At 44.0% G+C, this 26,239-nt stretch overlaps 1 protein-coding gene across 1 annotated transcript in view; it reads left to right on the top strand.

The window, feature by feature from the left end:
* Window positions 1–26,239, top strand: part of MROH7 (maestro heat like repeat family member 7) — a 51,021-nt gene that overhangs the window by 2,380 nt on the left and 22,402 nt on the right. The window contains exons 2-10 of the mRNA XM_025288658.3: window positions 6,236–6,270; window positions 7,282–8,587; window positions 17,534–17,625; window positions 18,787–18,870; window positions 19,761–19,840; window positions 20,142–20,271; window positions 22,316–22,411; window positions 23,070–23,174; window positions 23,387–23,522. Coding sequence (XP_025144443.3) covers window positions 7,357–8,587; window positions 17,534–17,625; window positions 18,787–18,870; window positions 19,761–19,840; window positions 20,142–20,271; window positions 22,316–22,411; window positions 23,070–23,174; window positions 23,387–23,522 — 1,954 coding nt within the window. The 5' untranslated portion in view covers window positions 6,236–6,270; window positions 7,282–7,356. The remainder of the gene's footprint in view (window positions 1–6,235; window positions 6,271–7,281; window positions 8,588–17,533; window positions 17,626–18,786; window positions 18,871–19,760; window positions 19,841–20,141; window positions 20,272–22,315; window positions 22,412–23,069; window positions 23,175–23,386; window positions 23,523–26,239) is intronic.

The raw sequence follows: 26,239 nt of genomic DNA, 5'->3' as shown, positions 1-26,239 counted from the left end.
TTATAAAAGTTGTGGTTGACTTCTTTTCTTTCAGCACTTAAAAAATGGGTACCACTTCTTTCTGGCCTTCATGGCTTCAGATGAGAAATCTACTCTCATTCAAATTAGTGTTCTTCTATAGGTAATTCTCTCTGATTGCTTCTAAGATAATTTTTTCAATGCTTTTAGTTTTCAGAAGTTTAATCATGATGTATTTTGGCATGGGTTTCTTTGGGTTTGTCCCATTTTGGATTTTCTTATCTTCCTGAATCTGTATGTTTATATCTTTCCTTAAGTTGGGAAGTTTTCAGCCATTTCTACTTTGAAAATTTTCAACACTTTTTCTCTTCTCTTTCCAAAACTCTGATGATATGAATATTAGATATTTTGTTTTGTTCCACAGATACCTGAGAAACTGTCCAGTTTTTTTTTCAGTCTATTTTGTCTCTGCTGTTCAGATTAAGTAAATTTTATTAGTCTGTCTTCAAGTTCATTGATTCTATCTTGTTATCTTCACTTTACTATTGAGCTCATCCAGCAAGCTAAAATTTTTTTCAGTTATTGAATTTTAAAAATAATTTCTATCTTAATTTTGGTTACTGTATTTTTTAAATAATTTTGATTTCTTTGTTGGGATTTTCTATTTTATCATTAGTTTCAAGAGGATTTGTACTTGCTTGTTGAAGTATTTTTATGGCTGCTTTAAAGTCATTTTCACAAATTCTGACATCTGTTTCATCAGGATGCTCTTTTCCTACTCTTTGGTATGACAAGCAATTTTTTCTTGTATCCTTGACATTTTGGATATTATGTTAAGAGATTCTTGAGCCTATTTAAAACTTTTATTTTAGCAGGTTAAGGTTTAGAGTGTAGGTTCTGGGCTACTTATCTGGACAATGGTTTCAGTGATAGCTTCCAGAGCACTAGCCTGCTTTGTTCTTCAGCTATTGGAGCTCCTGTTTATTTGTACTGCTGTTATCTGCAGGGGAATGAGGCATGTCTCGGGGCCAACTGCGTCCCTGTGGGGTTCAGGAGCTGTGGGCCCTAGTCACTTCTCTGCCATTCAGTGGCGGGCCCATGATACAAGGCTCTACTGCCACTGCCACTGCAGATGGATTGAACTGCTGCTGCCCTGGGCATGGAATAGGGAGTGGTGCTCCCCCCGGGCTCGCTCTTTGTTGGGCTTCTCTTTCTGGTCCTTTGGTCAGAGAAAACAGGGTTTTCTTTTCTTGCAAGTGTGTTTATGCTCTTGGCAGATCTGTGTTACAGGCCTCTCTGGTACCCAGTCTGGAATATATGGGAGATAAAAAGAAAACCCTAGAGAACTCACCACCTTGTCATCCCTCCAGCCCTGAGGTTTCTAGCTAGTCCACTGCCTTCTTTCTAGATTTGAGTCCTTTTTTTGGTTTGTTTTTGGTTGTCTGTTGAACTATTTCCAGGATATTTAGTTGTATTTACAAAGGAAGAGCATGGAAAAGTGAGTCTATGCCCTCTTGTCTGTTCAGTTCACTTCAGTTCATTGGCTCAGTCATGTACGAGTCTTTGTAACCCCATGGCCTGTAGCACACCAGGCCTCCCTGTCCATCACCAAATCCTTGAGCTTGCTCAAACTCAAGTCCATTGAGTCAGTGATGCCATCCAACCATCTCATCCTCTGTTGTCTCCTTCTCCTCCTGCCTTCAATGTTTTCCAGCATCAGGGTCCTTTCCAATGAGTCTATTCTTTGCATCAGGTGGCCAAAGTATTGGAGCTTCAGCTTCAGCATCAGTCCTTCCAATGAATATTCGGGACCAATTTCCTTTAGGATTAACTGGTTTGATCTCCTTGAAGTCCAGGGGCTCTCTCTTATCTGTTACATGCATTAAAAAAAAAAAAAGCTGTTGTACAAAACACATAGCATAGAATTTACTATCAGTGACAATTGGTACCTTTATAATGTTGCACAATTATCACCATTATCTAGCTTCAGAATATTTTTGTCACTCTAAAAGGAAACCCCATACTCATTAAGAAGTCACTTCCCATTCTCCCATTTCTCCTGCCCATGACAGTCTGTCTGCTTTAATCTGCTATTAATCTCTCTAGATTTGATTATCTAGATAGTCCATATAAATGGACTCATATCATATGTGATTTTTTGCATCTAGCTTCTTTCACATAACATAATATTTTCAAAGTTTACCATATTTAGCATGTATCAGCACTCAATTCTTTTTATGGGTAAATAATATTTCATTGTGTGGATATACCATATATATATATATTTTAATCTGTTTACCAGTCAATGGACATGTTGGTTGTTTCCACATTTAGCTCTTGTGAATACTACAGCTGGTGAACTTTTGTGTCCAAGTTTTGGTTGGAACATCAATTTTCAGTTATTTGTGGTATATACATAAGAGTGAAATTGCTGCATTATATGGCCATTCTAGTTTAACTTCATGAGGAAGAGCCAGGTTGGTTTTTATAGGGGCCACATAATTTTCATTCCCACCAGCAATGTTTGATGGTTCCAATTTTTCTATATCCTTGCCAACACTTGCTATTTTCCATTTCTTAAAATTATAACCACCACAGTGGGTGTGAAGTGTTATCTTAGTGTTGTTTTGATTTACATTTCTCTAAAATCACTGCAGATGGTGATTGCAGCCATGAAATTAAAAAATGCTTACTCCTTGGAAGGAAAGTTATGACCGACCTAGATAGCATATTCAAAAGCAGAGACATTACTTTGCCAACAAAGGTCCGTCTAGACAAGGCTATGGTTTTTCCATTGGTCATGTATGGATGTAAGAGTTGGACTGTGAATAAAGCTGAGCGCCGAAGAATTGATGCTTTTGAACTGTGGTGTTGGAGAAGACTCTTGAGAGTCCTTTGGACTGCAAGGAGATCCAACTAGTCCATTATAAAGGAGGTCAGTCCTGGGTGTTCTTTGGAAGGAATGATGCTAAAGCTGAAACTCCAGTACTTTGGCCACCTTGTGTGAAGAGTTGACTCATTGGAAAAGACTCTGATGCTGGGAGGGATTGAGGGCAAGAGGAGAAGGGGATGACAGAGGATGAGATGGCTGGATGGCATCACCAACTCGATGGAGGTGAGTTTGAGTGAACTCCAGGAGTTGGTGATGGACAGGGAGGCCTGGCATGCTGCAATTCATGGGGTCACAAAGAGTTGGACACAACAGAGCGACTGAACTGAACTGAACTGAATGACTAAAGTGTTCTACTCAAGTTGTTTGCCCATTTTTAAATTGGGTTGTTTATCTTTTTGTTGTAAGTTGTAAGATATTGTTAGTTGTTATTCTAGATACTAGATCTAATCAGGTATATGACTTGTAAATATTTCGTCCCCTTCTGTAAGTTGTCTTTTCACTTTCTAATAGTGCATTTTGATACACAAGTTTTTAATTTTGGTAATGTTCAATTTATCTATTTTTTCTTGTTTCTTGTGATTTTGGTGTCATATCTAAGAAACCATCGCCAAATCCAAGGTCATGAGGATTTATCCATATATTTTCTTCCAAGAGTTTTACAATTTTAGCTCTTATATTTAGGTCTTTTGTCCATTGTGATTAAAGTTTTATATTTAGTGTGAAAGAGGCCAAATCTATTATTTCAGGTGTTGATTTCCAGTCATCCCACCACCATTTGTTGAAGAGAATATTTTTTCCCCATTGAACAGGTTTGGCATCCTTGTCAAAGATCAGTTGACCATAGATGCATGGATTTATTTCCTGACTCTCAGTTCTATTCCATTAGCCTATGTTTCTATCTTTTTGCCAGTACCATACTGTTGAATGCAATTTTAAAGGAAGAACTTTGTGCTCAATTTGGAAAATGGTTTGTTGGGAGTGACCCCTATGCACAGGGATCCTTGTTGAGAGGGCAATTCCAAGACAGAGTCCCAAAGCAGTGGGAGCCATACTAGGGTTTAGCAGTGGTGATGGAGATATGAGGAGATACTTGGGAAATTTTCTGGAGCCAGAATTAGCAGAACTTGGCAAAATTTGGATTAAGCAAGTCAAGAAGAGTATAGTCAAGGATGATATTGTATCTGGCTTGGATTATGGTTCCAGTGCCTTGCAATGTAAGAGAATAAGAGGATCTGATTTGGAGGAATGATGGCAAAGTCTGTTTGGATTTTCTAGAACCAAGGTACAGCAATGTCAGATGTGTGTGCGTGCATGCGTGTATACATATTCATACAAGTGCCTGACACATTCCAGGCCCATACATCTGATAGACATGTTCTCAATGAGGAACTGGAAGATCCACTGAAAGTTCCTCTTTCTGAGAGCCCCAGAAACCCTTACCAGGGCCTGGAAGGTTTCATAAAGGTGGAGGAGAAAGGATGGGAACCAGTCAATGATTCTCAGTCTCTGATGGGGCTAGGTGGTTTATGGCCACCCTCTGTTCTCCTCAACGGGGGCTCCAGGACCTGGGGGCAAAGGCCAATAAGCAGCTGTATAGTGACTTCCTTTAGTTCCCCTGGGTCCCACCTCAACAACCACCATCTTCCTAATGCACAATATCCCTTTGGTGGAGGATAAGATGTGGGCTGCCTACCTAAGCTCTGAAGACTCACCTGTGTGTTGCAGGGTGGAGGAGGAGGATTGAGGAAATAGAAGAAAGTGAGGAAGATCTGCTCTTTTCTTCTGGATAAAGGAGGGTCAGCCTGGCTTGAGACCCATGGCTTTTTGCCCAGTGACCAGTATTATGCATTTATTGTGTCAGAGGAGTAGAGCTTATGTTCTTTCACAGGTTAAACCAGGTAGGCCTTTCAAAATCCTACTGACTGCATCATAGGCTGTACCTGACTCAAATTTTTTCCAGGTTGAAAATGCCTCTTTTTGATAAATATGACATGTGTTTGTGTGTGTATGTGTGTACAGAGAGGAGAATACACGAGGGATGATCCAGGGTATTTTGGAGCCCTGAGGCTTTTTATAATTTTGAGGCTCCTGTTTAAGTAGAAGACAAAATTATGAATACAAAATTATGTACAGGCCCTTTGGAAAAGAACTGTATGAGCAAGGAGCCTTGAAATTTTAAATTTCATTAGCTTCAGGGTAAAATCACCTCTGGTGCTGATGGTAAGTGAAACTTCCTTCCTCTGAGGCAAGTTGCAAAGCTCTGCATGAACTGCTGGCTTGGGGGTGAAGGAAGGTCCCACTGGGCTCTAAGTACCTTACTCTGCTCATAATGCCTCACAGAAAGTAACAGAATGAGTAACTAATTTAGAGAAGACCTTCAGTGGGCCAAGTGGGCTCCATGCCAGATGCTGAGACTTTAACCACCCTGGGTGGCAGGCTTTATGTTCCCCATATTAGAGACAAGGAGGATGGGAGTGGGGAGTGTCTCTTGCCCAGGTTTACTGACACTAGTAGGAGGATGAGCTGGGATTTGAACCCAGGACAACATGACTATGAATCTCTATTTTTTTCAAAGCCAAGCCATAATGTGCACAGCAAAATGTATGGTATGAGTAAATGATTTAGTGAATGAGTTAGTGCATGAATGGATAAGAAATGAATATATGATGAAATGAGCTAGCGACGGAATGGATGAATGAATGAAGAAGAGATAAAAGGATGAAATAACAAGCTCATTTATTGAACATTTACTGTGTGCCAGGTGCTGTGCTAGACTCCTTTTTATTTTATTTATTTATTGTAATGTTTGGCTGCATTGGGTCTTTGTGGCTGCATGAGGGCTTTCTCTAGTTGTGGCCAACAGGGACTGTGTTCTAATTGCAGAGTGCGAGATCCTCATTGTGGTGGCTTCTCTTGCTGCGGAGCTCGGGCTCTAGGGCAGGTGGGGGTGCTAGACTCTTGTGGCTCTTGTGGTTTAGCGAGGAAACCAGATATGGTGTGCCAAGAAAGGGGAAATGGACAAAATGCCCTGGGAACTTACAGGTGGACCTCACCTGTCTGGGGGACCTGGAAGGCTTGTAGCATATAAGCTGAAATCTGAAGGGGTGAAGCTGTAGGTGTTAGCTAGGGAAAATGACTGAAGAAGGATGTTTAGCCTGTGGAGGGCCAGACTTAACCTGGGTGTGTGACTTGACCTCCCCTTGACCTCCCCTTCCTTAAGCATACAATGGAGTAAGCATATCTAACTTCTGGGTGTGTATGTGTGTGTGTGCATGCAGGGGGATTTTGTGAGCGGATGTGTGTGCCTGGCCTTTAGACTTTGCTCAGTAAGTACCAAAAAAGCCACTCTTGCCTGACTTGATCTCCTTTCGCATCTCCTCACAGGGGCCCACTCCTGCTTAAGAACACCATGCATGCGGGTGAGCTGTCCCTACGGTTCCCATAGGGAGGGTGGCCCAGGTGTGGGGGTGGGGTAGGGTAAGGTGGGAGAGTTTCCTCCTTTGTCTAGTCTTTCCGGAGTGGGATGGGGTGGGGGAATTGGGGAGTTCACCCAGCAGTGAGATTGCCGGGCTGAGACAGGCTCTGCTTTGGATGACATCCTCAGGTTCTCCTCCATTTAGTTTGCCTCACCCAGAACAAACTGTTAAGGGCAGTGGGCATCTCTGCCAAGGCTCCTTTGGGCATCTAGTGCCACAGCCATTCACAGAGTAGTTCTAACAACTTAAGGGTTGGCTGGAAGTAGTAAATAAGGAGACTTCCCCTTCTCCCTTTCTACCTTAAGGTGGGAGAGGTTCCTCATTTGTCTAGTATTCATGGACTTCCTACTGTGGACTTAGTATTACGTTAGGTGCTGGGGATGCCCCAGGGACTAAGATGTGCATCAGTTCAGTTCAGTTCAGTTCAGTTCGGTCGCTCAGTCGTGTCCGACTTTTTGTGACCCCATAAATCGCGGCACGCCAGGCCTGTCTGTCCATCACCAACTCCTGGAGTTCACTCAAACTTATGTCCATCGTATCGGTGATTCCATCCAGCCACCTCATCCTCTGTTGTCCCCTTTTCCTCCTACCCCCAATCCCTCCCAGCATAGTTCTCACCAGTGTCCCCACTCATCTCTAGCAGGGGCTGGACCACTAAACAAGTCATTGGAATAAAGTGCCGTGTATCATTTGCTTGGAGGAGTAGGATCAGCGAGGAGAGTAGGGGGAGGTTCCAGGCCAGGGAAACTACATTTAAGGACTGTGAGCTGAAAGGGAGTGGGGTGTGGTCAAAGAAGGGAACACAGAGTATGAGGCTGGAGCTGAGAGAGCTGGGGGAGAGCCATGTAGGATGCAGATGGACAGGTGGGCTGGGCGTGGTCATAGAGGTCATCCATGGGGAGCCATGGAAAGGTTTCAATAGGTGAGGCTGAACTTGCCTTTTCTCTCTCTCAGGAGCACTTCAGGGAGCTCAACAGTCAGCTATTGGACAGGAGGGGGCAGTGGCACTGACAGACCTCCAGATCGGGCATGGCCTTGGGTCCAGGGACTAGTCTGGTCCTCTGTGAAGACGCGAACATGACACCCAATCTCAACTCCACTGAGGCCCCCAGTTTAGGCTCTGGCATCATCTCTGGGCCCAGCCTGAACACAGACCTTGTTGCTCTCTTGAATCCATCCCTGAGTCCTGGCATGGCTCTTGTTCCAGACCTTAATCCAACTCTGATTCCGGTCTCAGAGGAGGCCCCTGGCCTGGAGTCTGATAACACCCCCAGACCCGATGACAGCAGGTCCACGACTCCAGGTTCCCTCCAGATCACTGCTGCCCACTCTGGTGAAGCCCTGGCTTTGGATTCCAATCACCTCTCAAGGCCTAACTCACAGGGGACCCTAAGTCCAGCCTCAAACCTCATTCTGAACCCCCACTCTATGGAGGCCCAGGGTATGAGCTCGGGGAGCCATGCTGGGCCAAATTCGGAGGAGGCTGTCAACTCCCTCTCGAGCAATCTTTTTGATTTGGGTCAGAGCAACTCCAATCCTTCCAGGCCTGAGACAAACCCATTTTTAAGGCCTTATTCCAAAGACTCCCTTGTTTTGGGCCACAGCATCTCCAGGCCAGGCTCAAAAACTCTCCTTACTCCAGCCTCAACCCCTTTTCTGGATCCTGACTCCAATCAGCTGCTCGGCATGGGCTCAGGGAACATATCCAAGCTGGACCTGAACGCGGCTTCAGGTTCTCCTGAGTCCCTTATGCAAGACACGAACGAGACCATCACTGTGGTTTCACATAACATCTCTGGATCTGTTTCAAAAAGAGCCTTTGGTGCAGTCTGGAACACAAGTTCCAAGGGAACCATCAGCGTGGCTTCAAATGGCAACCCCAAGTCTGATTTGAACATGACCGTCACTCAGGCTTCAAGCTTGACCCTGGTTCCTGGTTCCAACGACGACGTCAGCCTGCACTCCAGCACCCATGGACCCACCTCCACCCTTTCACCACCCTCGTGCATGACCCTGATCCTGGGCTCCAAGGAGACTCTGAGCCTGGGTTCCAGCCTCATCTTCAGCGACACCTCCACCCTGACGCTGAGCAGCCAGCAGGAGTGTTCTGAGGACAGCAGTATCCACACCATGCCTCTGGAGGGGACTCTGGAGAGCTGGAGTGAGATGACTCGTGTGGAGGTGGACCAGTTCCCACCGGGGCTCCCCACCGGCAACACCACGAATAAGGACTCCATGGCCTTCCAGAGCATCCCTCAGGGTGAGTAAGGCCAGAGTGCCAGCCCCAGAGAGGACACCGACCTGGAAGAACTCTATTCAGATTTGTAGGGCAGGGAGGGAAGAGGAGAGGGGAAAGGAAGGACACAGCATGTAATGGATAACATGCAATACATAAATTATACACGGGAGATCTAGTGCCCAGCCCCTGCCTGCTGTGTGACTTGGGACGAGCTACTTAATCTCTCTGAGCTTCAGTTTTATTAACTGTAATATAATATTCCATATAATGATACTTTATTCTGTACAAAATTACAAGTCATCTAACTATACCTTCTTTTCTTTCTTGATGAATTTCAGGTCTGGTTTCTCAGGTCAGAGTTTGACCAGCGGAGCAGGCAGACTTGAGTTTTTGAGGTTCCCACCTAAGTGAAGCCTTGGGGTCCTGTCTGGAACCCGTGACTCACTTTTGATGTGCAAGAGTTCTGTAAATGAATCCATCAGTTTTTGATGTTGTAAAGATCTTTTCCCAGTTGTTTATATCTCCAAATATTTTTATTTGCTCATTTACCAATATCACATTGCAATTTTAAAAAATTACCATGGCTTTACAGATATGCATTCATATCTGAAAGAATCCCTCTTTAAAGTTCTTAAAATTATTCCAAGGACAACAGCCTCCACACCATGCCCTGGAGGCTATTCAAACACCCTCATTCTTCTGTATACATTTTAAAATACATTTGTCTAGGTCCTCAAAAAATCTCTCTGGCATTTTTATTGGAATGTTATTAATATATCCATCTGTTCAAGTGAAATGGAGTGAAATTGGGGTTCGACTTCATTCCTTTACTTGTGGAGTCCAGTTATTATTGTGATCTAATTCACATACTATACAATTTACCCATTTAAAGTACACAGTTCAATGGCTCTTGGTATATTATATGATAAATCTTTTAAAAATTGTAGTAAAATATATATAACATAAATCTGCCATTTTAAACATTTTTAAGTGTTTAATTCAGTGGCATTAGTCACCTCACAATATTGTGTAAAGTTACCACTGTCTGTCATCCCAAATAGAAGGTCTTACCATAAAGTAGTAACTCCCCATTCCTCTCTCCCCAGTCCCACGTGAACTCTAACCTGCTTTCTGTATATGAATTTGCCTACTCTTGGTAACTCATGAAATGGAATCACACAGTTGTTCTTTTGTATAAGGTTTACTTAGCATAACATTCATCTATGTTGTAACAGGAATCAGTACTTCATTTCTTTTTGTGGTTGGATAGTATTCCAATGAATGTACCACATTTTATTTGTCCATGGACGAATATTTGGCTATGATGAATAATGCTGCTATACACATCAGCTCAAAAATCTCTGAATCCTTGCTTTCAATTCCTTTAGATATATACCTAGGAGTGAAACTGCTGAATCGTATGGTAATTCTTGTTTAGCTTTCTGAGGAAATACTAAATTATTTCCCATACCAGCTGTACCATTTTGCATTCCCTCCAACAATGTACAGAGGTTCTAATGTACAAGGGTTTCTATTGCTGTACTATTAATTTCTCCTTGCCAGCACTTTTTATTTTTGGTTTTTTTTTTTTTTAGAAAACATTTTTATAATAGCCATCCTAAAGAGTGTGAAGTAATATTTCAATTGTGATTTCGATTTGCATTTCCCTAATGACTAATAAATGATGTTGAACATTTTTTTAATATGCCTATTGAACATTTGTATAATGTCTTTTACCTATTTTCAAATTTGGTTGTTTTATTTTTAATTTTGTGGCCATGCTACACAGCATGTGGGATCTTAGTTCTCCGACCAGGGATCAAACTCATGCCCCCTGCATTTGAAGCATGGAGTCATGATACTGGACTACCAGGGAAGTCCCAAAATTTAGTTGCTTTTTGTTGTTGAGTTTAGGAATTCTTTATATATTCTGAATATTAATTCCTTATCAGATACACAATTGGTAAATATTGGCACCCATTCTGTGAGTTGTCTTTTTATTCTCTTAACATTGTCCTTTGATGCACAAGTGATTAATTTGATGAGAATCAATTCATCTACTCTTTTATTGTCTGTTACCTTGGTGTTATGTTTAAGAAATTTTTGCCTTTGTTTATACTCCAATACCAAAGAATGCTCAGTTGCACTCATCTCACATGCTAGTAAAGTAATGCTCAAAATTCTCCAAGCCAGGCTTCAGCAATACGTGAACTGTGAACTTCCTGATGTTCAAGCTGGTTTTAGAAAAGGCAGAGGAACCAGAGATCAAATTGCCAACATCTGCTGGATCATGGAAAAAGCAAGAGAGTTCCAGAAAAACATCTATTTCTGCTTTATTGACTATGCCAAAGCCTTTGACTGTGTGGATCACAATAAACTGTGGAAAATTCTGAAAGAGATGGGAATACCAGACCACCTGACTTGCCTCTTGAGAAATCTGTATGCAGGTCAGGAAGCAACAGTTAGAACTGGACATGGAACAACAGACTGGTTCCAAATAGGAACAGGAGTACATCAAGGCTGTATATTGTCACCCTGCTTATTTAACTTATATGCAGAGTACATTATGAGAAACACTGGACTGGAAGAAGCACAAGCTGGAATCAAGATTGCCAGAAGAAATATCAATAACCTCAAATATGCAGATGACACCACCCTTACAGCAGAAAGTGAGGAGGAACTAAAAAGCCTCTTGATGAAAGTGAAAGAGGAGGGTGAAAAAGTTGGCTTAAAGCTCAACATTCAGAAAACGAAGATCTTGGCATCCGGTCCCATCACTTCATGGGAAATAGATGGAGAGACAGTGGAGACAGTGTCAGACTTTATTTTTCTGGGCTCCAAAATCACTGCAGATGGTGACTGCAGCCATGAAATTAAAAGACGCTTACTCCTTGGAGAGAAAGTTATGACCAACCTAGATAGCATATTCAAAAGCAGAGACAGTACTTTGCCAACAAAGGTCCTGTCTAGTCAAGGCTATGGTTTTTCCTGTGGTCATGTATGGATGTGAGAGTTGGACTGTGAAGAAGGCTGAGTGCCGAAAAATTGATGCTTTTGAACTGTGGTGTTGGAGGAGACTCATGAGAGTCCCTTGGACTGCAAGGAGATCCAACCAGTCCATTCTGAAGGAGATTAGCCCTGGGATTTATTTCTTTGGAAGGAATGATGCTAAAGCTGAAACTCCAGTACTTTGGCCACCTCATGTGAAGAGTTGACTCATTGGAAAAGACTCTGATGCTGGGAGGGATTGAGGGCAGGAGGAGAAGGGGACGACAGAGGATGAGATGGCTGGATGGCATCATTGACTCGATGGACATGAGTCTGAGTGAACTCTGGGAGTTGGTGATGGACAGGGAGGCCTGGTGTGCTGCGATTCATGGGATTGCAAAGAGTCGGACACGACTGAGCGACTGAAGTGAATAACTATTTAAATAAAATATAAATAAATAAAAATTTCTTTTAAAAAAACAATTTGTTTCCTAAAGTAATAAAAACAAACAACATGTAAAAAAGAAAAGAATTGTATTTTTTGAGCTGAATAAAATGGAATAATTCTGTAGTCTGAAAAATAAGAGAAATTATTGCCATATCCAATGTCATGAAGATTTCTCCCTATGTTCTCTTCTAAGAGTTTTATAGTTTTAGCTTTTAAGTTTAATTTTTGAGTTAATTTTTGTGTACAGTGTGAGGAAGGGGTCCAACATCATTCTTTTGCATGTGGATATCTAGTTTTTTTAACACTATGTATTGAAAAGAGCATTCTTTTTCCACTGAAACATCTTGGTACCTTTGTCAAAAATCAATTGACCATATATATAGGGATTTATTTCTGTTTTATGCCATTGGTCTTTATGTCTGTCTTTATGCCAGTAACACACTGTTCTGGTTTCTACAGCTTTGTAGTAAGGTTGAAAGGAGGAAATAGGAGTCTACCAACTTTGTTCTTTTTCAAGATTGTTTTGGCTATTTAGAATCAATCTTTGTGTTTCAGTAGGATAATTTTATCTGTTTGTATTTTTAAAAACAATGTATTTTCAAACTGTATTTGTCTTTGAAAAAGTTTTCCAAGATATATAACATGATGTAAAGTGAACTACTAATCTTAAGTGTACAGCTTGATGAATATTTACATACATATACACACTGGTAAATCCCGCCCAGATCAAGACCTAGATCTTTATCGGCATCCCAGAACCTTCCCTTGTGATCCTTTCCAACCAATTCCCCTTCTCCTGGGGTTGTTCGTTGTTCAGTTGCTAAGTCATGGGCTGCAACGTGCCAGGCTTCCCTGTCCTTCACTATCTCTTGGAGTTTGCTCAGATTCACGTCCATTGAGTCAGTGATGCTATCTAACCATCTCATTCTCTGCCATCCCCTTCTCCTTTTGCCTTCAATCTTTCCCAGCATCAAAGTCTTTTCCAATGAGTTGGCTCTTTGTGTAGGGTTTTTCAGTCTTGGCACTATTGATATTTTGTGTTAGACAGATCTTTGTTGTGTGGGTGTGGGTGTGTGTGTATTGGGGCTGTTCTGCACATTTAAGATGCATCCCTAGACACTGCAGAAGATACTAGTAGGAACACCCTCCCACACAAGTTGTGACAACAAAAGATGTCTTCAGACATTGCCAAATGGCAAATAGGGGTCAAGATTGCCCTCAGTTATCAACAGTCACAGAAGGAACAATTCTTCAGATTTGTATCAACATAGACTAGTTTTGTCTGTTTTTTAACTTTCTATCAATAACTACTGTTGTTTATACTGTCTTGATTCTGGCTTCTTTAGCCCAACATCATGTCTAGCGGATTCATCCGCAGTTGCATGTGTCGTAGCTGACTCTTTTTATTATTCTGGAGTATTCTATCTTATGAACTTACCACAATTTGTTGATTCATTCTGATGGACATTGGAATCTTTCTACTTTTTGGATAATATGAATAAAGTTACTTTGAACCCTTTTGTACATATTAGTGCAAAGATAACTCTTTTTCATCTAGAAGAAGAATTTCTGGGTCATAGCAAAAGCACATGTCCGGCTTTAATAGATACTGCAAAGTTTTCAAAGTGGTTGAATTAATTTACCCTCTCACATGTGAGACTTCCAATTGCTCAACATCCTCACAGACATTTGGTAGTCAGTTTTTAAAGTGTTAGCCATTCTGGTGGGTATCTAATGCCATTTCCATGTGATTTTCAATGGCATTTTTTGATGATTACTGATGTTAAGCATCTTTCAATATGGTTATTTTCAGTTTGTATATCCTTTATAATGAAGTGCCTGTTCAAGTCTTCTGTTCATTTAAAAAATTTGTGTTGTCTTTTTCTTATTGGTTTGTGGAAGTTCTTTATATAATCCTGATATGTGTATGCAAAGGTTATGAAAATAGTGTTATATTTTCCTCCATAAGTTTTGCAATTTTGTCTTTCACATTAAATTTATAATGCATTGTGCATTAATTTTGGGAAACAATTTGACAGAGGGACTTAAAAGGCTCATTTTCCCCCCATGTGAGTATCTAATTTCTCTGGACCATTTATTGAAAAAAACTATAATTTCCCCCACTGTGTTACCTTGAGGTAAATCAAGTGACTGTGTATGTGTAGGTTTATTTTTGAACTCTTTCTATTCCTTCGTTTGTCTATCCTTAACCATTGCCTTTAATTACCGTGTTTTAGAGTAAGTCTTTATATTTAGTAGTGAGACTCCTCCACTTTGTCGGGATTGTCTATTTGTTCTTTGTCAGGATTGTCTATTCTAGGTGCTTTACTTTTCCATTTTAATTCTAGAAACAGCTTGTCAATTTCCATAAAACTAAGTATAAATCTGTTAGATTTTCACTGAAATTTCATTGAATCTACAAATCAATTTATGTAGCATTGTCTTCTTTTTTTTTTAATTTAATTTAATTTTATTTTTAAACTTTACATAATTGTATTAGTTTTGCCAAATTCTATATAATATGTTTCTGGGGCTTCCCTATGGCTCAGTGGTATAGAATCCACTTGCCAATGCAGGAGAAAGGAGTTGGATTCCTGATCTGGGAAGATCCCACATGCTTCAGAGCAACTAAGCCTGTGCACCACAACTACTGAGCCTGTGCTCTAGAGCCGGGGAGCCGCAACTACTGAGCTCAGGTGCTACAACTACTGAAGCCCATGCTCCTAGAGCCTGTGCTCAGCAAGAAGAGAAGCCGTCGCAATGAGAAGCCCGTGCACCGCACCTAGAGAGTAGCTCCTGCTCGCCACAACTAGAGAAAAGCCCGTGCAGCCACAAACACCCAGCACAGCCAAAAATAAATAAATAAACAAAAAGCGAAATGGCATCTAGATCAAAAAAGTGAATTAGATAATACTGTTTCCAACCCATAGTTCATTTATATTTAATATAATTATGCATAGTTAAAATTTTTTAAATTTTTAATTGGCCTATAGTTGACTAGTAATCGTATTCTTTATTCTGCTTGCTCTATATTTCTTTTTTTCTCCTTTTCTGGTTTTTGGGTTGCTTTTCCTCCCTCTTTTCTTCCTTATTTGTGTGGAAGTTATATACTGTTTAAAGTCTGTTACTGATTCTCTACAAGCTACAATGTGTATATTTAATTAATCACAATGTCCAAACTAGTCAATGCATTTATCTTCCTCCCAGATGATTTAAACATGTTAACCTCATTTAACGCCTCCTTTCCCATTTATATGCTCTCCTGGTAATGTATGTTAATTTTATCTTTTCTTTACTCTATGAACATTATTATTATTTTATGCAGTTAATGTTCTTATATTTACCCAAATATTAACCTCTTTTTTTTTTTTTTTTCATTTGCTTGTTGCATCTCAGACCTTCATCTGGGATTAATTTCCTTTTGGCTGAAGTACACCCTTTTGCTTTAGTGAGCTCTGCTGATGCAAACTCTTTCCATTTTTACTGAAAATGCCTCTATTTATCCATCATTCTTTTAAAAATTTGAAATAATAAAAAACTTGCAGAAAAGTTGAAAGTACAGTATAAAATGTTTTTCTGAATTGATAAGTTGCTAAATGATACCCTATCAATCTTGAATTTGCATGTGTTTCTTATAAAAAAGGATAAAAATTAACCATCAAAATCAGGAAATTAACACTGATACACTGCTACCATCCAATCCTTAGGCTCCATTCAAATGTAACCAATTGTCCCGGAAATACCCTTTATTAAAAAAGGATCCAGGTCAGAATCATTCATTGCACTTTTCTGTCTCATCTGTTTTGTTTCCCTCAGCCATCAGATCTTCCTTGACTGTCACGCCCTTGATACTTTGGAAGATCATAGGCCAGCTGTTTTATAAGATTTGCCTAATTTTGGGCTGTCTGATGTTTTCTCATGATCAGATTCATGTCATGCATCTTTGGTGGGAATAGCATAGACATGATGCTGGGTTTTTCTCGCTGCATTCTATCTGGTGGTGTATGATTTTGATTTGTTCCATTACTGGTTCACTTTGATCACTTGAATTCAATGGTTGCTGCCAAGGTTTTCGACTATAAAGTCATTATTTACCCCTTTGTCATAAATATGCAAAAAATACTAGAGAGATCTTTTGAAACTATGTAAATATCCCATTTCTCATCAAACTTTTCAATTTAGTTATTTCTTTTTTTATATTAGCATGGACTCATCATTTCTTGGTTTACTCGATGGACTATATAATCTGTCGTTACCATCATTTATTGTGATACTGAAGCTTTCCCCTGTTTGACCAAGGAATACTTTTTGAGCAAGCTTTTACGTCTTTTTGACATATCCTCATGGTTTTTGGGCTCATTTCCTTGTTTTCTGGTACAAGATGTCTCAGACTCACCTGCACTTTCTCTGCCCGAGTCCTAGAATCACCTCATTCTCCTCTTTGTTCCCTTTAGTGGACAAAGGTGCTTAGAAGAAGCCAAGGTTTTAGTGCTAGCTGTATTCACTACCACCGAGATGTCACTGTTGACTCCATCCTCCAGTAGCCCCGGAGGCTGGTGACCAAGATGTCCCTGAAGCTCCAGGGTCTCTCTCCTTGGGCTTCCCCTCACTGCCTTAAGTCAAGGACTCTATGGGCTCTGCTCAGCCAAGTGCCCACACTTGGACCAATCACTGTAGCTGGGGGCATGGGAATCTCTTACTGAGCAAGCATGGTTTCCAGATCCACCTTTATTCATTTGTGTGTTTATTGAAGTCTAGTTGATTTATAATATTATACTGATTTCAAGAGTAAAGCCCATCCTTATTTGAAGAGGGGTGATTGGTGGGCCTTGTAGCTTCACCTACCTATATGAAATGAATAGCCTGCAGGGAAGACAGAGGCTTTGCCACCAGAAGAAAGATGAGGAATTGTGGGGCTAACAAAATAGCAATTATCTATTAGGTTGGCTGAAAGATTCATTCAGGTTTTTTCGTAAGATGTTATGGGAAAAGCTGAATGAACTTTTGGCCAACCAATACTATAACAAGTAAGAGTTTAATTATAAAATGTGATAACAAGCAAGAGAAGAGAACTGAATGATGCACGACAGGATCACAGTGGGCCCTCCATTACTCTGAAGGTCAGGGAAGGCCGCTCTGAGGAGTGGTGGGCAAGCAGAGCTTGTCCTCTACCTGGGCAAGGGGGTGTGACAGTGCAGAGGCCCAGGTAGAGGAAAAGAGCTTGTGCAAAGGCCTGAGAGCAAAGCCTGCTGGGCCTGGAAGGAGGCCAGCATGGTGGGAGCATGGTGAGTGAGGGGAGAGTAGGGGAAAGTGAGCTGCGGAGGTGGGCAGGGGAGACTGACCCGGCAGGGCCTTGAAGGCGCTAATAAGGATGCGAGCCTTATGCTCTGGGACACGGGGTGCCCCTGAAGGGTTTTAGGGATAGGGGCCCAGTCTGGCTGCTGGGGAAATAAAGCTTGAAGGAGCCCCATGGGGAAGGGGAGATGGGATTCTGCTGCACTGAATCTTTACCCTCCCTCTTCTTTCCTCAGTGGAACTGCGACATGCAGGAGCCTTCGATGAAGCAGCCTCATGCCTGATGGAGGTGCCAGGGCAGAGAAATGATCGTGGCAAAATGGCTCTGGTATGTTTCCTGCCAAACCACCCCCCCTCCGCCACCGATTTCCTGGGATGCCCTCTCCCTTCACCTCCCACTCGACCCTCAGCATTTCTCTTTTCTCTGCTGGATTCTTCTCTGCTCTGTGGCTTTATTACTTTATCTTATTTCTTGTCAGTCTCTCACACTGGAATTCATTCTCCATAAATCAGGGAGTTTTGTCTGTCTTATTCTCAGCAGTATTCCTAGAATCTAGAGCAGTGCCTGGCACATCCTAAGTGCTTGATAACAGTTTTTTTTTTTTTTTTAAAACAACTGAATGAATTGTGAAGGTCTCTAAAAGGGGAATGACCCTTTTCAGGACACAGGCCCAGCCCAGGTCTTGGCCATGTAGCAGGCCTTGGGAGGCCAGAGAAAGCCAGCATCTTCATGATTTGGTGAGGGCCAGTGGGAGAAGACTGGACAGGCTGGTAGTGAGTGTAACACACGGAATGTGAGTGAGCCTAGTTGGCAGACAGCGTCTGGAGCAGGGCGCCTGCCCAGGCCAGGCCATACAACCTGTCTTCTGGCCAGGTGGAATGGGAAAGAACTTGTAGCATCTTTAAACCACCACACTGCCCATCAGATACACTTGTTTTGCTTTCTTTACTATATATTTTGTCTCTTTCATGTTTTTTTTCTTCTTCTACCTTAAGATAAAGAGAACTAATAGATTAATGGGACATTGGTTAATGTATTCCCTCTCCAGTAGCAGAATGCTGTAATCCGACTACTGGGTGTCCTTACAAAGGGTAGATGCTAGAAGGCCCTCACGAGGTATCACTAATGATGATATTTCAACTTGAGGTGTTGGAACCCTTTCTGTCTCACCAGTTCCTGCCTCTTCTTCCTTAGTGGACAGGTGCTTTACAATCTGAACCTGAAATCTGGTCTTCCCCCAAACCTGACCTCCAGGGATTATCCTCAACCTGCTGCCACTACCATCTTCTCCAATCTTTACCACCCTCCCCACTCCGAGTTCCCTTGCGGTTTCTCATGTCTCTTGAGCTGATGCTGGGGGCTGGCAGCTGGGGGGGAACAGGCAGCTTGACCGCAGGTGGCAGGTGCAAAGACGGGGTGTAAGGGCAGCCCCGGGGCTAGGCTCCGCGTGGCTCTCACCCTGTGGTTTCGCCCTCTACTGCCCCTGAGGTCGGGAGTGCCCTCAGCCTCCAGAAGAGCCAGAGTGTGCTGGACAAGGAAGAAGAGAAGAAGACCCTGATGAAGAAGATGATGGTGCGCAAGCAGCTTGCGGGTCTGTGGCATCAGGGTGGTGGGGAGCAGAAGTCCTGAGTCCACCCACTGATGAAGCGGGGTTGGGGTGGGGTGGGCAGAGGACATCAAGGCACAGATACTTGGGCCTGGGTCTCAGCTCCACCCTGAACTGCCCCCCACCTACCTTGAGGGAGCTTGGCCAAGTCACTTCCTTTCGCTAAATCTCACTCTTAATATCTCACAAGTGACTGTAATAAAAAACCTGTGTCAGTGGAGGACACAACCCAAAGGTTAGTTCACTCTAAAATCTTAGGCCCCTGGGAGCAGTCATTATTATTTTATGTGTTATTTTCCCCCACGGTTCTTCTGATGGGGGAACTTCTGAAGGAACTTTCTTTTTCTCAGCTAAATGCAGTCACTTCTCAGTTATCCACCCGAGTGTCTGGGCTGGGACAGCCACTGAAGTTTCCAGAATTATATCAATAGTTAGCTATAAAGAGAGAAAAAAAATCTGTGCCTCTGATACTTTCATTTAATTAACATTAATTGAGCACCTACTGGGCGTTGGTGTTAGATCAAAAGTGAGAAGTAACCAGAATTCTACTGGACCACTTTCAAGGGTCATGCACAGTGTTTGGGGGCCAGTCCATGGTTTAGACTTCCCTACCACAGGGCTGCTGAAACAGTTCTTGCTGAGCCCTGCATGTGTGCAGCAGGTCAGGCCCGTTCTGAAGGCCTTGAACTGGGGGCTCTGGACCGGGTTAGAGCTGTCAGCTGGCTCCCTCCACTGGAGGCCAGGCAGGGAGTGGAGCCGGCCCAGGCTGAAGAGTGGCCCCATTCCCTGAGGAGTGGCTGCTGGTGGTCTGTGGTGGCCTGCCCCCCTCATTGACACCTCCATGTCCCCCATCCAGAAGCAGATCCAGGAGGAGCCGCTGGATTCTCTCATGAGTTCCGTCCGCCAGCAGGCCATGGAGACCCTGACCCAGCTGAGGTGACCTCGGCCCGTTTCCCAGCCCTCAGCCCCTTTCCCAACCTTCAGGCTCTGCCTATATCTTCAGAGGCCTCTCTGCTGTGCGTGGCCCTTTCCTAGTCCCAGGCCTTTTCCCTTCCCCTTGCCCAGGCCCTGCTGGGGCTATCTGACTTGTACGCCACCACCATCCTCCTCCCTACCTCATTTTGCCCTCCTGTGGATCTGAATCTCAGCCCTTGTCCCAGCCCTGCACCCTTCACTTCCAGCCTCCAGCCTCAGGTGCCTCCTCACGCCATGCCCTCACTTTCTGTCTCTTCCCCAGTCATTCCCAGCCTGTCCTGGGTTTCCAGGAACGGTCGGAGCTGGTGAACACGTGCGTGAAGAGTGTGTTCTCCTTGCCTACCGTGCAGGCCATGCAGGAGAAAGAGCAGGCCAAGGCAGATGCCTTACAGGTGAGGCAGGGCCCTCCCAAGCAGGGCCTTGGGGCCTTTGTCCTCAGAGGGAAGCACGTCCCTGGACTCCCAGCAGGGAGAGGAAGGGCATTATGAGAGGTAGATTGGAATCTTCAACCTCCTACTTGAGCAGCTTGGGCAATTCACCTCCCTTCTCCTGGCCTGAGCAGGCACTTGATAAATATTTGGTGAATGAGTGAGTCTGTGGAATAAAGGACCCCTCATCTGAAGCATTGTCTACTTTGAGCTCTGCCCCATGAGAAGGATGTTGGCAGATGTTGGCGTGGCTTAAGAGGTGGCCAGGATTAAGAAGAAAAGGCCTGAGGATTGGGCAAGTTTGGGTTGAGGCCTGGAAGTGGAACCTCAAGGGGCTCTCATGAGCACCTTCAACCCCCCGCAGGATGGTCCCTGGAAGAGTGATCAGAGGAGACCCTTCATGTGGAATGGGGTCAGTGGGGGAGGTTAGGGAGAGAGATTTCAGCTCTGGGTGAGGCACATGCATACATCCTTTTATCCAGCAAATTTTAACTAATACCTAATCCAGAAGTACAGGGCTGAGATACTGTAGGGCTGAGGGGCAGATTCTCAAAGTATCATGCAAATAAATGCGGAATTACAACAGTACTTGGTACAAGCAAGAAGTACATGATACTATTTAGAGCCTGAAATGGAGGGAACCTGACCGTGTTGGGGTTCAGAGGTCGTAATGCTAGAGGCGAGAGGTTTAGAAGAGTTAACTAGCTGAAGGGGGTGGCAGAAGGAAGAGCGTGAGAGGCCGAGGGAACGGCCTGTGCAGCAGCCTGAGGACGGAGAGAACATGATGACTGCAAGGGTGATAAGGAGGCAGAGTGGCTGGAGTCCAGAGGGTGAGGTGAGAGAGCAGTTGGAGCCAGACCAGCCACAGCGTGATGGCTCTGAGTCTTGGAGGTGGTGCAGTTGAGAGGAGACCCAAAGGGGAGGCAGGGATGGGTAGGAACAGAGCCTGCAGCTGTCTTGTAGTACCAGGCCAGGCCAGCAGAGGTCAGTGCTGCACGGTGATGGACTGCAGATGGGCAGGTAGGAGGAGGGAGTTGGTGAACAAGGCTTCCTTGGTGGTTGTGGTGTAAGCCTGGTGTGCTCAGACTCAGGAAGCCTGGAAAAAGACGACCTGGAAGGAAGATGTGGAGATGATGGGAAGAAGAGAGGCAGGGAGAGAGGGCCTCAAAGACACCCCTTAGCCTTGTGTAGGTGTCATGCCTGCACCCTCCTAAGACAATTTCAGGACTGTGGTGTGACTGGGGAAGGAACAAACAACTGGGGAGGAGAGAGCTGACTCCTGGAAGGGGCAACTTAGAAAATCTATTTGGATCTAGGAGTGGTAATTTTAAAAAGAATCAGAACACTTCCTTGGAGACAATAAAACAAGTAGGGCTGGTTGTCCATTGATCTAGCCCTCACGGTTCTTGAGCATTTTCCCACCCATCTTCTCATGTTCTTCACGAATTGAAACTTTGGTTCTATGACCTTGGACAAGTGTCTCTTCCCGGTGAGTTCCCAATGCAGAGGGCTGGGGTTCAATCCCTGGTTGGGGAACTAGATCCCACATGCTGCAACTGAAGAAATAAAGATCCCGCATGCCACAGCTAAGACCAGGCATGGCCAAATAAATAAACAGTTTTTAAAGAACATCTCCTTATTTGCACAATGAGAAAAACACTTTGAGGACAAAGTGATAGGGTTGTGCCAATCATGAGGCAATCACCTGGCCTGTGGTAGATTCTCTGTAATTCTCAGTAGATTCTTCCTGGGCCTCTGCTTCTTGCCCTTATAAGCTAAGAAGTTCACGGATAATAATTACCAGTTTCTCCATAAAGAACCTGTAACCCATGGAGGGGAAGCCAGTTGCCCAATATCACACGTCATGGTTAGTCTCACATGGTGGGACCAGAAAGCAGCACTCTTGGGCTTGAGTACCCCTTCCTCCCCTGACCCACATCAGGAATTGCCCAGGGTTGGGGTCTGCCCCAGAGGCTCCCTAGTGACTTGGTCCTCTTCCTGTTCACAGATACTTTACTGTCAGACCTTGGATGCCCTGAAGACACTTCTCAATGCCCTCTTTGTTGAGGACCCTACTCCTGCAGGGCTGAAGAGCATCTTGGAGGTGTGGGGGCAGGGAGGAGAAGAAGGGTGGAGGAGGATGGGGAATTGACTCAGGAGAACTGGGGCTGGGGGTCTGGACCCAGAAAGAGTGATTTGACTTCAGGATGTAATCTTGTGCCAGATTTCTGCTTCCCTGCCCCTCTCACTAGAGAAGGAAATGGCAACCCACTCCAGTGTTATTGCCTGGAAAATCCCAGGGATGGGGGAGGCTGGTGGGCTGCCGTCTGTGGGGTCGCACATAGTCGGACATGACTGAAGAGACTTAGCAGCAGCAGCAGCAGCCCCTCTCACAGGTCGTGTCCCAAACTCCTTCTTCACCCTCTCCCTCTCCCTCATACTCCTGCAACTCCTGCGATAGCTGCCCCCATATCCTTGCTTTCTAAATTCTTGTCCTTATGTCTCTCTCCTATCTTCAAGACTCTCCACCTTTCTTCTCTCTCCCATTGACCTCTGTCCTCCCTCTGGTCTTCCAGTTCTGTCCTCAGCTTCTGGACCCCATGTGTCCCTATGCTTTAAGAAGAGGAGGAGGGCTGTGGTGGGTTGCCTTGATGCTCTTCCTCAGAAGCTTCCTGATAATTGGTGAAGGCTGGCCTGCCCATCCAGTGGGGCAGAGGCTAGCATCCGGCTCGTAGCTCTGAGTCATACCCTTCTCCCCACAGCCTCTGGGGCCCTGGATGAACTCTGGGAAGGCCCACGAGAGAGCACGGGCTGTAAAAAGCAATGTCTCTGTGTTGAACCACGCACTTCTGACCCTGCCTTTCCTTGTGAGTGGCTCTTGGAGTGGGGAGGGGAGGACTGCTAGGGAGAATGTTCTCGGCTCTGAGGGAGCCCATGCATCTGCCCAGACATTCCTAGGTGGTCCTCACTCCTCAGAGGATTCAGCTCTCCAGGCCAGGCCATCTAGCTCTGTTCACCGTTTACTGTATAGCATTATTGAACCTATAAGTCTCAATCCCTAAGATTATGACACAAACAGATGTCCTCGGGATTCCCGGCACTGGGGCTTCTTCTGGGGAGGCTCATCATTCGCATCGGGGATCCTGATGAGGAGATTGGCCGGGAGGCTCTGGACGGCATTACCATCCTCTACACCATCTTGGAGCTTCAAAAACGTAAGCCCTTTGGAGTGCCTCTAACACAAGGCTTTTGAGCAGGTACTCAGCCTAGGAATTGAGTGGACCCTTGGCAACAAGGCACTGGTGGGAGATGGACGAGACCAACGCAAAGTTCAAAGGGGTCTGGAAATCAGTGTGAAGTTTAGTCCCCACAGAACTAGGAGACAGAGGTGACAAACACATTTTGATTTAAGCAATGCTTCTATATAAGCCTCTTCTTTTCCTTCCTAGTTTAATTTGTGATTCTCATTTTCACACTCCCATGCCACCATGTGCAGCCAGGAATGATAGCCCCAGTGTCCTGGTTTTTGGTCTGTCTTCCCTGTTAGTCTATAGTTCATTTGAGTCTGTGTCTCCTTCACCATGGTGTGCCCAAGATCTCGCCCTGGGCCTGGCAAATGGTGGGTGCTCAGTGAACATGTATCAGATGAGTGAACAAAGAACAGGTCCTGTCTTGGAATCTGGAGTGGCTAAAACCTGTAGGTGGGAGAACATCTCTGAAACAGCTGCGGGAAGTGAGTGATATGGTAAGGGCTGACACAGAAACCCAGCTGGCACTTGCTGCCCCTAGAGGTGTGCACTATTGACTGTTACTTGCCTCCCCCTTTCCCCAGAGTCTCAACTCTGCTCCAAACCAAGGGACCTTGGCCCATTGTTTAAAGTCCCCAGGCTCTGGAAGCAGAGTGACCTGGTGGGTACCAGACCTAGCTCTGGCCCTTCCTGGCTGTACAAATTCAGGCAAGTACTTTTCTTGTTGAGGCCTGGGTTTCCTCATTTGTAAAAAGGACACAGTAGGATGCAAACCACAGGCTTTTTGGAAGAGTAAATGAGATCATATGTGTAAAATGACCAGCTCGTTCCACACATCATGGGCCATCCCTCCCCATCTTATTAGTTTCAGTCTTTTGGGATATATATGGTATACCTGCTCTTCTTGTTTTCTAGCATCTGGGGCAAAGATTTAGTCCCTAGGAGACTTTCCCTTCTGCCCAAGAGCCACGTATATCTTCTGAGTGATGGATAAAGGTGATATAAGTCATGTTAATGTTCAGTCTTGGGGACAGGAATAGTATACACTCGATTGGTATTGCCAGATTTAGCAAATAAAAATACAGGACACTCAGTTAAATACAAATTTCAGAAAAACAGTAAGTACCTTTTGGTATATTTAAGACATACTTTTGCTAAAATTACTGGTTTATTGGAAATTCAGATTTAACTGGGTATTTTGTATTTTATGTGGTGACTCTAAGGACAAGTTCCCACTGTTAGATTCTCAAGGACTGATTTATCCAGGCCTCTGGACTGTAGGAAGCAGCAAAGCTAGGATTTGAACCTTGGTCTGCTTGATACTAGGCCTCCCAGGTAGTGCTAGTGATAAAGAACCCACCTGCCAATGCAGGAGATACAGGAGATGTGGGTTCAGTCCCTAGGTCTGGAAGAACTCCTGGAGGGAGGGCATGACAATCCACTCCAATATTCTTGCCTGGAGAATCCTATGGACAGAAGAGCCTGATGGGCTACGTCCATGAGATCACAAAGAATTGGACATGACTGAAGCGATTTAGCATGTACGCACATTGCCTGATATCAGGTCTCAAGCTCCTTCCTTTTGCAGACAACCTGCTTGCTTGGTCTGTATGCTATTCTGCCTCAATGACCCTTCCTCATGCCCACGTCTTGTATCTTGTACATGCTGAGGAATCCAGGTAGGACCACCATAAGACTCAGGAAATGTGCCTAAAATGTGTTTCCTTCAGTAGAAAATAAGGATCTCCAATTTTTAGGTACTATTCTAGGCACTGGGGACACAGAAGGAAAAAAAAATTAATTCAGTAGTCCTCCTGTTGAGCTTATCTTCTTGTTGTCAGAACACAATGAACAAAATAAACAAGTAATATATATAGTAAGTCAGATGATGATGAGTATAAAAGAAAGAAGAAAAAAATAGAAAAGGGAGGTTGGGAATACCAGGGGTAAGGGAACTGCAAGTTTAGAAAGAGGTGTTGCCACACACTCAGCAAAAGTGGAACAGAAAATTCACTGGCAAGATGTGAAGCCAGTGAACTCTCACACACTTGCTGATGGGAGCATAACCGGTCCCCACCGTGGAGAACTTTCGGCAATATCCTCTAAGGCAGAACCTCTACCCACCTTGGGACACAATTTCACTTTTAGCTTGTTGCTGTTGTTGTTGTTTAGTTGCTAGGTCATGTCTGACCCTTTTGAGACCCCGTGGACTGTAGCCCGCCAGGCTCCTCTGTCTGTGGGACTTCCCAGGCAAGAATGCTGGAGTGTATTGCCCTTTCCTTCCCCAGGGGATCTTCCTGACCCAGGGATTGAACCCATGTCTTCTGTATTGGCAGGTGGAATCTTTACTACTGAGCCACCTGGGAAGCCTCTGCTTCTAGCTACATGCCTACAAAAGGCATGGACTAGATATAATAGAACATTCATATCAACACTATGTATAATAGCTGGAAACAACCCAAATATCTATCAGAAGTAGAACAGTAGACCAGTAAATGGTAGTATATTCATACTGTGTAAAGTTGTACAGCACTGGGAATGAATGAACCCAAGCGGCTTGCAACAATGTGGGTGAATCTCACCAACATAAATGTTGAGTGAAAGCAAGACATAAAGGATAACATAGAGAAGGAGTCCATTTATATGACGTCCAACAGCAAGGAGCTCTAATCTGTGGATTTAGA

This window comes from Bubalus bubalis, chromosome 6 (genome assembly GCF_019923935.1).
Source record: "Bubalus bubalis isolate 160015118507 breed Murrah chromosome 6, NDDB_SH_1, whole genome shotgun sequence".
NCBI lineage: Eukaryota > Metazoa > Chordata > Mammalia > Artiodactyla > Bovidae > Bubalus > Bubalus bubalis.
This window is presented reverse-complemented; position numbering and strand designations above follow the sequence as displayed.